The 12,219-nt window shown below is 41.1% G+C and overlaps 3 protein-coding genes across 4 annotated transcripts in view; 1 reads left to right on the top strand and 2 right to left on the bottom strand.

The window, feature by feature from the left end:
* LOC118324363 (ceramide synthase 5-like) overlaps positions 1–1,225 on the top strand; it is a 5,778-nt gene extending 4,553 nt beyond the window's left edge. Inside the window, exons 9-10 of the mRNA XM_035656670.1 lie at positions 32–188; positions 867–1,225. Coding sequence (XP_035512563.1) covers positions 32–188; positions 867–1,010 — 301 coding nt within the window. The 3' untranslated portion in view covers positions 1,011–1,225. The remainder of the gene's footprint in view (positions 1–31; positions 189–866) is intronic.
* Positions 1,226–1,510: 285 nt separating this feature from the next.
* Positions 1,511–5,621, bottom strand: si:ch73-233m11.2 (NACHT, LRR and PYD domains-containing protein 12). Of its 2 annotated transcripts, none has more exons than XM_035656666.1 (9): positions 5,473–5,621; positions 3,679–5,284; positions 3,425–3,586; positions 3,170–3,343; positions 2,892–3,065; positions 2,556–2,729; positions 2,277–2,450; positions 2,019–2,186; positions 1,511–1,914 (listed from the first exon to the last, which is right to left on the bottom strand). In XM_035656666.1, exons 2-9 carry the CDS (start codon positions 5,268–5,270, stop codon positions 1,845–1,847), a joined length of 2,688 nt encoding a protein of 895 aa, XP_035512559.1. In that variant the 5' UTR covers positions 5,271–5,284; positions 5,473–5,621; the 3' UTR covers positions 1,511–1,844. The 2 variants fall into 2 exon arrangements, with proteins under 2 accessions (XP_035512559.1, XP_035512560.1); XM_035656667.1 differs by having other exon boundaries at positions 3,679–5,281.
* Positions 5,622–7,881: 2,260 nt separating this feature from the next.
* LOC118323841 (keratin, type II cytoskeletal 8-like) lies at positions 7,882–11,938 on the bottom strand. Its single transcript, XM_035655880.1, has 9 exons — positions 11,474–11,938; positions 11,116–11,324; positions 10,924–10,984; positions 10,637–10,732; positions 10,351–10,515; positions 10,068–10,193; positions 9,583–9,803; positions 8,119–8,165; positions 7,882–8,016 (listed from the first exon to the last, which is right to left on the bottom strand). Exons 1-9 carry the CDS (start codon positions 11,735–11,737, stop codon positions 7,934–7,936), a joined length of 1,272 nt encoding a protein of 423 aa, XP_035511773.1. The 5' UTR covers positions 11,738–11,938; the 3' UTR covers positions 7,882–7,933.
* Between the last annotated feature and the right edge of the window lie 281 nt (positions 11,939–12,219).

Below are 12,219 nucleotides of genomic sequence, written 5' to 3'. Positions count from 1 at the left end.
CCAGTAACCTCTGTGTGTGTATTCGTTGCAGGGTTGTTCACAGTGTTCTGGTTGAGAGCTGGGAGATCATCGGGCCATACCGGGCCTGGTGGTTGCTCAATGGGTTGCTGTTGGTGCTGCAGGCTCTTCACATCATCTGGTTCTACCTCATTGCTCGCATTGCTATCAAAGCCATATTCAAGGGAAAGGTTCGTCTGATGTGTAGTTCAGTGTTTAACCGTCCTAACTGTGTAGTTTTATGGACTGCAATGTTGGTCAGTTCCATCAGTTTGGTTCAGTCAGAAATATCTCTAGTATTGGATGGATTGTTATGAAATCCGTGGTCCCCACAGAATGGCTCACACTTGCTTTGGTAATCCTCTGATGTTACCTCTGGCACCACCATGGGGTTAACATCTGTGTTTTGTAGTAAAATATTGAATCTAGCACCACCTGATCCAGTGAATATTCTCCAAATCTACTTAAAGATATTCATTGTTGCCAAATGATGAATCCGGCTGACTTTAGTGATCCCCTGACTTTTCCTCAAGTGTCACCAGCAGGTTGAAATTTGTGTTTTCGAGTGAAATGTCGCGACAGGTATCGGGTGAATTGCCAATAAATTTGGTTTTAATTCGTCGTTTATCTGTGAAACTAATGACATCAGCCTCAGCCATACTTTGTATTTAGTGCTTATTAGAAAGTGCTAACACTGCACTACGATGCTGACTGTGGTAAACATTACCTGCATCAGGATGTTAGCATTGTCACTGTGTGCATATTAGCATGCTGACAGCCTCACAGAGCTGCTACTGTGTCTGTACACTTTGTCTTTTTACTGTCCTCACTATTCTAATTGTCGTTCCTATTTGTGTTTCATTTTACAGGTATCGAAAGATGACCGCAGTGACATTGAGAGCAGCTCAGACGAGGAGATTTATTCAAATTGCAGTAAAAATCCCAGTCAGACCATAAAACCAAAGGACAGCAGTCATACTGGTAACCTTAATGGGGAAACTCATGACCACTGAGGACCATGAGGGGATCTCCGGTGTGGTTTTCATTCACCTGCGTGCCTGTTTGACCTACCTTGTCACTTTGACCCCCTGAGAAGACTTAGAAAGATGTGCTGAGTTGTTTTGAATGGAGAGAGGACTTGGATACAGGGGAAGTCCATGTGTGGAATACAGACTTAGCACTGTCTTACTGAGTCAGGTTTACACTGTGTGAGGTTTACACCTGCTTTTTGCTTACAGGAGTAGACAGAGAAATGTGTGTGGTCTGTCTACACCTTGGTGTGGTGTGGTGTGGTTTGTGTGCGTGTGCGCGTTTATGCCTGTTCTCAAAGTTAGAATATGCAGCGAATGCCCTGGCATGTCTACACTGCTAACGTCAAACTCATTTTATACATGTAAATAGATTTATTAGTGAAACTGGTAATATATTATACAGCTGTAAAACAAAATCACTGCCTTAACTGCAAATACTGCAGATAGATCTCTTAAAATACCAAAGGTTTCTTAATAAAACATTATTGTGTCAAATCCAGTGATGGATGTGTAGGATCTTTATTATATTATGAATGTTGAACTTGACTGTATAATGAGTAGGGCTGCAACTGCAATCAGTTAACTGTTTGATCTATAACATGGCAGGAAATAGCAAAAGAAACTGCCAATCACATGTTGCTAGTTTGTTCATTTATATTCAGCCCAATGCTATAAATACACTATATATATATATATATATATACTATACAGTTATTTTACTAGTTAATTTTTCAGTTGTGGACAAATGATGGATGCACTTAATACAGTACTGTAGGTGATCCTCCAGCAGTCTGAGATTGATGGATCGATCTGTCTTCAGTATCTTATTTTATCACACTCCTCCAACAAGTCAAAGACATCTTCACTGAAGTCGTTGTACTTCAGGCTGAAAGAGTCAGAGACAAAAGCAGCAGTTAGATGTTAGTTTGAAATGTTTGTAGTAAACTGGCTCAAGATAGTTCATAATTAACCAAAGTCAATCAGGCTTACTTCATCTCCAGCATGTTTTGGCTGTCCTGCATGACTTGGACGAGGGCTGGGACGGAAGCATCGGTCAGTGAGTTGTTTCTCAGTTCCAGACTCTTTAGAGTTTTGCTGGCTCTTATAGCAGCACACAAGTCCCCAACACAGGCATCCGTCAAACTAGTCATTTCAACACTACGATAAAAGAGAGGCAGACGGATTTAAATGTAGCGCATGCTGCAATGTGGGGATGAAAAAATGGTTCAAGGGGAATGTTGAACTCACTCCAGTTCCTCCAACAGACAGTTTGGATGTGCAATGGCATCCCAAAGATGTTTAACCCCTTGGTCTCCGACTTGATTTATACCTATAGTCAGGGACTTAAGTTGAGAAGTCCCACTTCTCAGCACTGAGCCCAGTTCCTTGAAGACTGACTGGGTTAACTCGCATCTTTTCAAGCTGCAGGGTGGAGAGGAATATGTAGTTATCTGAATTTGAGCAAATATTTGTGAAAGGTGGTACTTTATCACTAACGAGTCAAAAGAGTATACAGGTGTACAATACCCGAGTTTTTCTATTCGACAGCCAGGTTGACTGAGGGCTTGGCAGAGCAGCAGCGCCCCCTCCTGGCCCAAATCGTTCACTGACAGATCCAGCTCTGACAGAGAACAGTGCTCTGACAGCAAGGCCGCCATCAACACGGGACAGCACTCACCTGTCAGCTCACTATCAAAGAAACTAAAATAAAAGATAAACAAAAAGTCACCAATGCCAGAAAAATACGGAAAAACGAGTTATCACACTATTCAGAAGAGGTATTTTAAGTGTCCTTTGTGTGTCACACTCATCCAGCCAATAAGGCAACAACAGCAGTTTTATCATCTTGAAACACACACTTACTTGAGGCTCTGCAGTTTACAAAGTGGGTGTTGCAGGGATTTACACAAAGCCTCCACCCCACTGAGACCAATCTCATTTTGGGTCAAGTTCACTTTTCTCAACTCTGATTGGCCAGAACACAAAGCTGCTGATAAGGCCTCTATTGATGCTGCAGTCAACCCGCAGTCCTGTAGCCTTTTAATAAAGAAAACAAGGTCATTTTTCAAACCTAAAATAAATTATTTAAACATAAATGGACAGCTCTAACACAAAACAAGAATTTTAATACTAGTACATACTGGAGCTCCTGTAGTTTGCAGTGTGGACTATGCAGCGCTTTACACAGTTTCATGAAGCCCTGGTCCTCGATCTGATTAAACATCATGTCTAACACACACAGCTGAGAGGTTCCTGAGGTCAGAACAGACACCAGATCTTCACAGCTTGCTTCTGTCAGACTGCATACTACAAGTCTAGGTAAATCAAAAGCAACATATCAAGAACTTGTTAACTGAACTGAGTGATTGTTGCTTTTTGAGATGCTGTATTCTTACTTTAATTTCTGCAGCTTGCAGTCCCTGAGTCCAGCGCAGAGAATTTTAAACTTTTCATCTCCGAGGCGGGTTTGAGAGAGGTCCAGCTCCTTGGTGAGTCCTCTGCTGAGGGCTGAAGCCAGATGAGGGACAGACCCAGTAGTCAAGGAGCTGCCTGACAAGCTGTCGGACACAACAGATCGATATAACATACAGCAACACATGAAATGAATGATACCACCATTTCTTTCTCTTTTTTTTTTATCATGACTTACATAATCTTATGTGACAAGCTCATAGCTGGAGCCAGCCTCTCTGCTTCCTCCTCTGTCAAATTCCTCGTATGGTACAGATTCAACTGCTCCATCTCACCGAGGCACGTGACAACATAACTCAGAGCTACACAGTCCTGGAGGCTCAGGTCTCCATAGCTGATACCTATCCGCACTGAGGGGGTGAGGACTTCCTTCACCAAACTCTCATTTTGAGCTTGATGAAGCATATGGAAGCAGCGGTGGTGCTTGTCTTTGTAGAATCCCTTCAGTGTAGTCTCTGAGCTGCTTTTAAACCAGCATTTGAAATCCACGATCCGATCAGAGTTCAACTCCCCCAGCAGGCTCTCCAGTGGTCTGCGCTGACTCGGCTCTGAGAGCGCTGACAAGAAGACATCTAGAAACTTTGCATGGCCTTTGTGCTTTTCCAACATCTTCTCCACACCCTCGGACATCGAGTTGTCCATAAAGAAAGAGACGGCCAAGAGGAACTCCTGCATCAATTGGGAGTAGAAGGAGAAGACACATCTATCTGACTGGTCACCATCTACTTGCAAGAAAACGTCAGCTTTGGTAGGAAACTGTTGAAAACCAAAGGAACCCATTTCCTCTTTGGTACAGCTCGAGCGCTGGTCAAGGGAGCAGTAAGACGCCATCTTGCCGAGGGAAGACACTAGTTCTGCGTTGCGGCTCTTGTTCGACGAGAGCATCTGAACCAGGTGGACCAGGATATCTACATACAGCTGAGATAGCGTCTCAGGGAGTTTTTCTCCAGCACCCATCAGAGACTTGTACATAGAACAAACTGTCCAACAGAATCTTGGGGAGGTACAGATATCATAAAAGCCTAGAGTCCTTTCCATGTGCACTAGTGCTTTGTTGGCAGCAGCTGGATCAGCAAAGAACCTGTTAATGTAGGCCTCTCTTTGTGGCTTCAGAAACCCCAACACTTGCACCTGGGTGCCACTCAGAAATGTCACACATCCTGTCGACCTGGTTGCCACCACAAAGGCAGCTCCTTTCAGCAGTGACCCATGAAGCAAGCTCGCCACTAGACAAGGCAGCGAGGCCGGCTGGCTGGGGTCGGAGCAGAGGGTGTGGATGGAGGGGTCCAGGCTCTCTTTGCACTGATCCAGATCATCAAAAACAAACAGCACACCCTCCTGCTTCTGCAGAACCATGGGCACGGACTCAGGAGGGATATGGCCATTATGGTGAAGCAATAATGTCTCCAAGGAGAGCGTCCCATTGAGGGAACTTAACTCCCTCAACTGGAAATGGAAAACATAAGAAAAGTTTTGAAGGCGTTCTCCTTTTGCCCAGTCCACAACAAGCTTCTCTAAAGCCGTGGTTTTACCTGATCCTTCAGGACCGACCAGTATGACATTTTTTATTTCGCCAGACAGAGCGGTGTGGACGGCATGATCAAGGGAGGGCAAGTTGTCTTCCACATTTCTGTCTGTCACCTGAGGTTTACAAGTCAGTGGGGATATGTACTCATTGTTGTTTATCACAGTGACTGGTGCCTCTCCACCAAGAAGTGTCGAAGTGCCCTTTGCCTTCAGGATGTGAGTCAACACAGTGTCTTTGTCCATTGTGTAAGTCACTGCTGAAAGAATACAGAACATATTATTGACTCTCAGTCAGCACAATAGACTGCAGGAAAACATTCATCTCTTTAAATAAATTACAGTGTTAGAAACTGCACTCCTCTACTTTGAAAGCTGTCAACCCACATGTCTGACAGTAACAGTAAGATGCACATTGTCATTATTCATAACACGAAAGTACAGTTACCTTGGATGCAGTCTTGTTGGAAAACAAAATAAAGTGTCGCAAAGAAAAATGTCTTTAGAAAGCAGACAGATGTTTGTTTTAATGGTGGGTTACGCCTTCACTGGGAATGCAGCTGCTGTCGCACACTACACGAGCCACCTGCCAATTAAACCACGAGCAGCTCAAAGCAGGAAGTGCAGCGTGATTTTAAGCCCTGCGCGCTGCCTTACAGGCGTCAGGGATTGTCGCAACTAACTGAAAATGGATTTTTCCACCCAGCTGTAACACTTTGAAGCTGTTTTAATAGGCTCCGAATGAAGTTGTAGGCAGAAAAATGTCAGTGGTGGAAAGTAACTAAACTTTTACTGGAGTAATTCCTTTTAATGCAACTTTTACTTACTTACTTTTACTCCATTCTTTATCTGTATCTATCTTTATTTATATTTTAAAAGTACTTGATTATTATTTTGTGATTTTTTTTTATGTACCAATGCACCAAGGCAAATTTCTTGTATGTGTAAAAACTTACTTGGCAATAAACCAGATTGTGATTGTGATTCTGATTTCTGAGGGGAAATATTGTACTTTTTACTCCACTGCATTTATTTGACAGCTTTAGTTACTTTGCAGATCCAGATTATTGATACAATATGTAATTACAAATAAATAATGATGTATTATTATATATCTACTCAGCAGTATATATAGTAATTCAAATTAACCCCACCTCTACCAGGTGCAACTTTAAAGTGATATTTATTAATGCATGAATAAAAATAATCCAATAATATATATATGATTCTGAAATGGTCCTTTCTGCATAATGAGTACTTCTGGTACTTTTGGTATATTTTGATGCTAATAGGAGCCATTTTACTACACTTTGTGTATACTTTGAGTACATTTAGCTTATAGTACTTCTGTAGTTTTACTTACGTAACACTTTTACTTGTGACAGAGTATTTCTTCACTGTAGTATTGCTATTTCAACTACTCCCTGAGTATTCCTTCCACCAGTGAAACACATAACACACATCTGAATTAATATATTGCAAATGTAAAAATAATAAATAAAAAAATTATCCCAGAAAACAAACCTATTTGAATATGTTTATTTATGTATGTATTTATCAGGACAAAATAACTTAGAATATGTGTTAGCATATAAGAAGTCCAAGTCTAAGCTTAAAAAAACGTTAAAACTGTAAAAAAAAAAAAAAAAAAAACTGCCATTGGCCATAAAATTTCTTGTCTACTCTGGTCAGAGGTCAGTCTGGTTGTGTAATACATCTGTTGTGAGCTGTAGTTTCTCTGAACTGGCACTGGATAGCAGCAGTGCATTGTATTTTTTCCAGAGCCCTAGCTAACCCTAGTCTGGCTAGCTGTCTGCATTGGAATTAAATGATATAAAGTCTAATTTATGCCAAAAGAAAGAGAATGGCAGCACTTCATAGGACAAAATGTTTTTTATATATGATCTATATCTTTCTTATTATAAGATACAGTTACATACTTTTCCTTTGTTCGGAGCAAATATACAGACTGTAGTTGTTGTCAATTGCCTATATCTAGTTTCAACGCTGCTTCACCATACCCAACAGTGATATCACTGGGGCCTTGAGTACACATGTACATCACTGCACCTCCTCCAGACATGTTATTTTTCATTTCCCAAATTGTACTTCTAAACACATGTTAAGTCCATTCTCAGTGTATGTGCACTGGATGCTTTAAGTTTCCGTATTGCACTTGTGCAAGTTGCATATTGAACCGTGATTGGCTTTCAAACTAGCTGTTATGTCTCTTAGTCATGATTGTAAGTACATGTTCAACTAAGATTCAAAGTGAGCAGAGAAACTTTTTCCCCGTTCAGTGAATTAATGTGAAAACTGTCTTCCAGTGTCAGACTCTGCACATAACATCATTCTGCACAGTGAAGGTCAAACATAAAAGTCATAAGAAGCAAAACACAGGGTTGAATGGAGGGAGATATTAATGTCTCATCAACATGATTTTATTAAATATTACACCTGTTTTTAGACTAGATTGGATATATAAATATCCCCAGAAAACCACCAAGGAAAAAAGCAGGTCAATTTGATGAAACTATTCTATACTATATATCTTTCTGACTCTCTCTGTTTTTTGTTCTGTGTCACATTGACAAGTTGCAGCATGTTTGATGCGATGTAAAGAGGAGGATATAACAAAATGTACCTACTTCCATGTCTCTACTTAATTATTACCCAAGAAAAAGAAGACAAATCATTGTGCAGCTGAGTACATCTTTATTTTAAACACACAAGTGGTAATTAATGTGACAAACACATGGAGAATGGAAATAAACAAATGACACACATTTGGCTCATCGTTGCAGTTGGCTTATTGTAGATTATAAAGAGATTCATATAAAGCTTAGAGTTAGTTCACAGCGGTCCAACAGATTAGAGTACTGCAGTGTTTTTGTTTCTGATTTAGTGATTTAGTATGTTCTGTCATGGGTCTCCACTGTCTTGATGAGAATTGCAGGTGACCTCCGCTGCTGATAGTTGTTAGCCGGGACAGCTGCGGGGAAAAGGACAGAATTAAAATCACATACAAACACACACTGCATAAGAATCCTAACGCCCGTGGTAAGCATGGTGCTATATTCAGTTGAACACTTACTTTTGGTGGGCACTGTTTGGATATTGACAATAGAGTCTTGTCCAATTCTGTCGGAGAGAAAGGAGGAAATACACTGTGAGCATTGATGTACTGACAAAGTAAACAGTTGTTAAGAGGAACTTGCAGGTCTTTGGGTTGCTGTATATGATGGGGACTGTAAACTGCATGGTAGTTTCTTTCTGTGTGCAGTGGGTTCATTGTTGCCCCTTGTGGCCTTTTACAGCAGCCATTTTTACATAAAATAGTAGGGTAAACACACTAATAAAGGTTCATTTAGTGTAGCAGAGCTTTTTCCAGTGAGCCAACATGCACAACAGCACTGTTTGACCTGAATGGAACAGAACCTTAATCAGTATAATCGGTAACAAGTGTGTTTACCCTATTTGATGTCCAAAATGCTGTGAAAAAGGTATACTGCGGTTTTCACCAATTAGCAGTGGCTGTATTCCATCCTTCGGCCTCAAGTGGCAGTAATAAGCCCATTACACTACAGTGTGGCGCATTACCATAAGGCGAAGAAGACTCCGCACTATAAAATTTACTTAGACAAGCGACACAAAGGTGAGATATGTGTTTTATCGGAAGTGCTTTCAAGCTGTATTTTAAGATTTTACAAGAGAAAATACTTCAAGGAGGAAGAATAACTGGTTGGTTTGGCAAATGTACGTCTGGACGAGTCGCTTCCCTGCTGCTGTGTGCCGCCGTTATGGGTCTGCGCGGTCGCCATATTGGTGAGGTCAAGATCTGCCAGTTATCAATGACCTCACTACACAATCGACCGGTTTTCATGAACTTTAGTTTGTTATAAACGTGAGAAACTCAACATGGATACTTGGAATTAGTTGGAAAGTTACTGGGGGCGGATATAATCAGCTTTATGCCAAAACATCAAGTGTAAATTAATACTTTAATCTTTTCTCCAAAAATGTAGATTTATACATCTTCTATATTGTTCTAAAGTTATATGGTTGCTAGTTTTTGTATTAACGATTAAATAGTTAATACAAAGAACATTTTTGACTTCAGTAACATCATTTTGGTTCACCTGGCATGGTTTTTGGTAATTATCTACCAACCATTTGAGCAGACTTTTAAATTAATAGACTGCAATGTTTTATAGAGCATCTTAGTAGTAAATCATATTTTAATAAGCCCAACCTATATTGTATGTGTACCGTCCAAGATCTCTGTCTCCAGTCTTCAAGCAGGTCATCTTTTTTTTTCTAGTAAACTTAAACTTTGTGGATGAAGAACTGGTTTTATTGCCAAATGTGTAAAAAAATAAAATAAAATAAAGAAGAATAAATATAAATAAATAAATATAATCAGTATATATAAAAATACCACCCGTCATATATAAATATAAAATAAATTAGGCTTTTTTCCCCATAAAAATCTAAATTAGCTTTTAATCAGTGAGTGATTAGGTGATCTTGAACTTGACACTCTGCCAATGCAACTCACCTTTCCTCCTCTCCTTCCAGCAGTTTCCTGTAGGTGGAGATCTCTATGTCCAGGGCCAGCTTGACATTCATGAGCTCCTGGTACTCCCTGAGCTGGCGAGCCATGTCCTGCTTGGCCCTCTGCAGAGCCACCTCCAGGTCCCTGATGCGAGCCCTGGCATCCTGCACGGCCTCCTCCCCGCGCTTCTCCGCCTCAACTATCTGGCCCTCAAGGTTGTTACGCTGGAAAAGTGTAAGATTTCATTGATGATGTGTGACTGACTGCTTCATAATAATTAGGAATTTAAAGAGTTTAATGAGTATTAAGCTTGAAAAGTTTTGATTTTGCTACATGTAATATAGTTGATTTTTGCATTCCTTTTTACACCTGATTATTCACTGATTTGCTGCATCTATCAGCAAATAAAACTTAATGCATGCAATATCCAGAAAGAAAAGTCGAGTTGCCTTTTGATTTTTCAGGCACTCTATAAACGGTTCACTCACCTGTGCCTTTGCAGACTGGATCTCATTCTGCAGGCGGCTGATCATTCGGTTGAGCTCAGATATTTCAGCCTTGGTGCTGTGCAGCTCATTGCCATACTGGTCTGCCTGAGCACTCATCTGGTTAAACTGGTGGCGGCAGAGATCAAACAGAAGAACAAATATGTGAGATCAGTAGCTATCAGGTTTGACAACTGTAGTTATTTCTAAAAAAAAAAAAAACAGGGTATTCTAGTATGAGCTTTAATTAACCGTTGAGCCCTTTTTTAAAGAGAATCTTCTTCACCTTTTCCTTGTGCCAGCTTTCAGCTTCTGCACGGCTGCGAGCGGCAATGTCCTCATACTGAGCCTTAACCTCAGACACGATCTGATCCATGTCCAGGCCACGAGAGTTGTCCATCTGCACCACCACAGAGGTCTCTTTCAGGCTCTCCTGCAGCTCACACAGCTCCTTTTTTATAAAACAACACACACAGCAACAGTAAGAGGACACAAACAAGCTCATAGACTGTGTGTAATACTGTATATATTGTTTTTAATTTGGAGAAGATTTTCAGTGTATGGTTATGTACCGCATCATACACAGCCTTGAGGAAGTTGAGTTCATTACTGAGTGCAGACACCATGTCGTCTAGATCCACCTTGGACATATAGCCTGCGTCCACATCCTGCAGGGAGTCAGTAAAACGTTTTTACAATGTTGAAACAAACTACTAATACAGGTTTGTAGCCCAACAAGGAAAAAATGATTACTAGGACATTTGCTTCTAAAAAAGTGACTATAAATAGAGCTAATACAACTGGTTCAGAGCTTAATCTGGCTTGTATCTATAAAAGCCATCTTGACTTCATACTGTACCTTTTTGAGCATGACAAACTCATTCTCTGCATCATTCCTCTTGTTTATCTCATCTTCATACCTGAAACACCCACAGATATCAGATTACTCAGGCAGATCTTATCAGTATGCACCTAGTTACCATATGTATGAACCTCGGCTCTAGTAAACAAATTGAACAATGCTTCAGTTCCTTTCGCAATAATGCCTTACTTTGTCTTGTAGTCGTCCACATTTTTGTGCATGACATTGCTCTCCATGTCAAGTCTGTGTTTGTCGTTGTTGATGAACTCCAGCTGTCTTTGCAGGTTGGCAATGTAGGACTTCAGCATGGGCTCAACGTTAGAAGAGGCATCAGTTTGGTTCTGCAGCAGCTTCCACTTGGTTTCCAGCATTTTGTTCTGCTGTTCCAGGTATCTTACCTGTGGCACAAGCATCAAGTTCCAACTAAATCAAACAGATCCTAACATCTTTCAGGAGATCACAGAAGTTAGTAATTTAAACATCAATCCAAAGGCCAATAATCAAATGTAAATCGACACACAAGAATGTTTGTGAAATTTCCTCTTACCTTATCAATGAATGAGACAAAGCGGTTGTTGAGACTCTTGATCTCTTCTTTTTCCTGGTTGCGAACGGCATGGACCGTGGGGTCGATGTCTATGTTCAGTGGGACGAGCAGGCTCTTGTTAATGGACACAGCTGTAATCGGGGCCGCGGAGGTGGCCCCACCGCTTATCCGGGGGTAGGAGTAGGATCCCATGGACATGCTACTGAAGCCCCCTGCGGACTGGTGTAGTCCCGGACGGGTGGTACGCTTGTTCCTCAGACTCATGGTCGTGCTGTGTGGAGATGTCACTGCTGGAGAGGATGAAGGGGACGGGCGGCGGTTGAGCTCTGTTGTGCATCTCTCTATCTTTTGGGTGCTACTTTATATGCAGATCTGGGTGTGGCGAGATAGTGAAGTTATGTGCCTCCCCAATGCAGGTAAACCAGTCTGACAAATACCACCCGTTCTCCCACCTACCCCCTCTGCAAAAATTGCATTGTTCTTCCTGTTACGCTAGAATTCAGTTCTGCTATGCAGCTTCAGGTGTGCTGCATTTGAGCAATTATACGTTCAAAATGTTTCCTTGTGGTAACCACCGGATCTGTCGAAAATTAGATGTAAAAGTCAGTGTTGTATTAAATCTTAACTGAAAACAAATAAAAATGTGAAATGTGTGGAATCAGAATAAATGTTTCCGTGGCTTTATGCCCCACCAAAAAAGTCAGTCTAGTGTACAGTAGCCCTACAGAAACAGTGAAGGAAGCAAA

This window comes from Morone saxatilis, unplaced genomic scaffold (genome assembly GCF_004916995.1).
Source record: "Morone saxatilis isolate NCDOM2014 unplaced genomic scaffold, NCSU_SB_2.0 Contig15, whole genome shotgun sequence".
NCBI classification, from domain to species: Eukaryota; Metazoa; Chordata; class Actinopteri; family Moronidae; genus Morone; species Morone saxatilis.
This window is presented reverse-complemented; position numbering and strand designations above follow the sequence as displayed.

Coding starts and splice junctions, on each gene's coding strand:
- si:ch73-233m11.2 (XM_035656666.1), bottom strand. CDS start 5,270: ATGGACAAAGACACTGTGTTGACTCACATCCTGAAGGCAAAGGGCACT. Junction 3,587..3,678: donor AGCTTGTCACATAAGATTAT/GTAAGTCATGAT, acceptor TGTGTCCGACAG/CTTGTCAGGCAGCTCCTTGA. Junction 2,187..2,276: donor TGTCTGTTGGAGGAACTGGA/GTGAGTTCAACA, acceptor CTTTTATCGTAG/TGTTGAAATGACTAGTTTGA.
- LOC118323841 (XM_035655880.1), bottom strand. CDS start 11,737: ATGAGTCTGAGGAACAAGCGTACCACCCGTCCGGGACTACACCAGTCC. Junction 9,804..10,067: donor TCCAGTCTGCAAAGGCACAG/GTGAGTGAACCG, acceptor ACACTTTTCCAG/CGTAACAACCTTGAGGGCCA. Junction 8,166..9,582: donor CTGGAAGGAGAGGAGGAAAG/GTGAGTTGCATT, acceptor TCTCTCCGACAG/AATTGGACAAGACTCTATTG.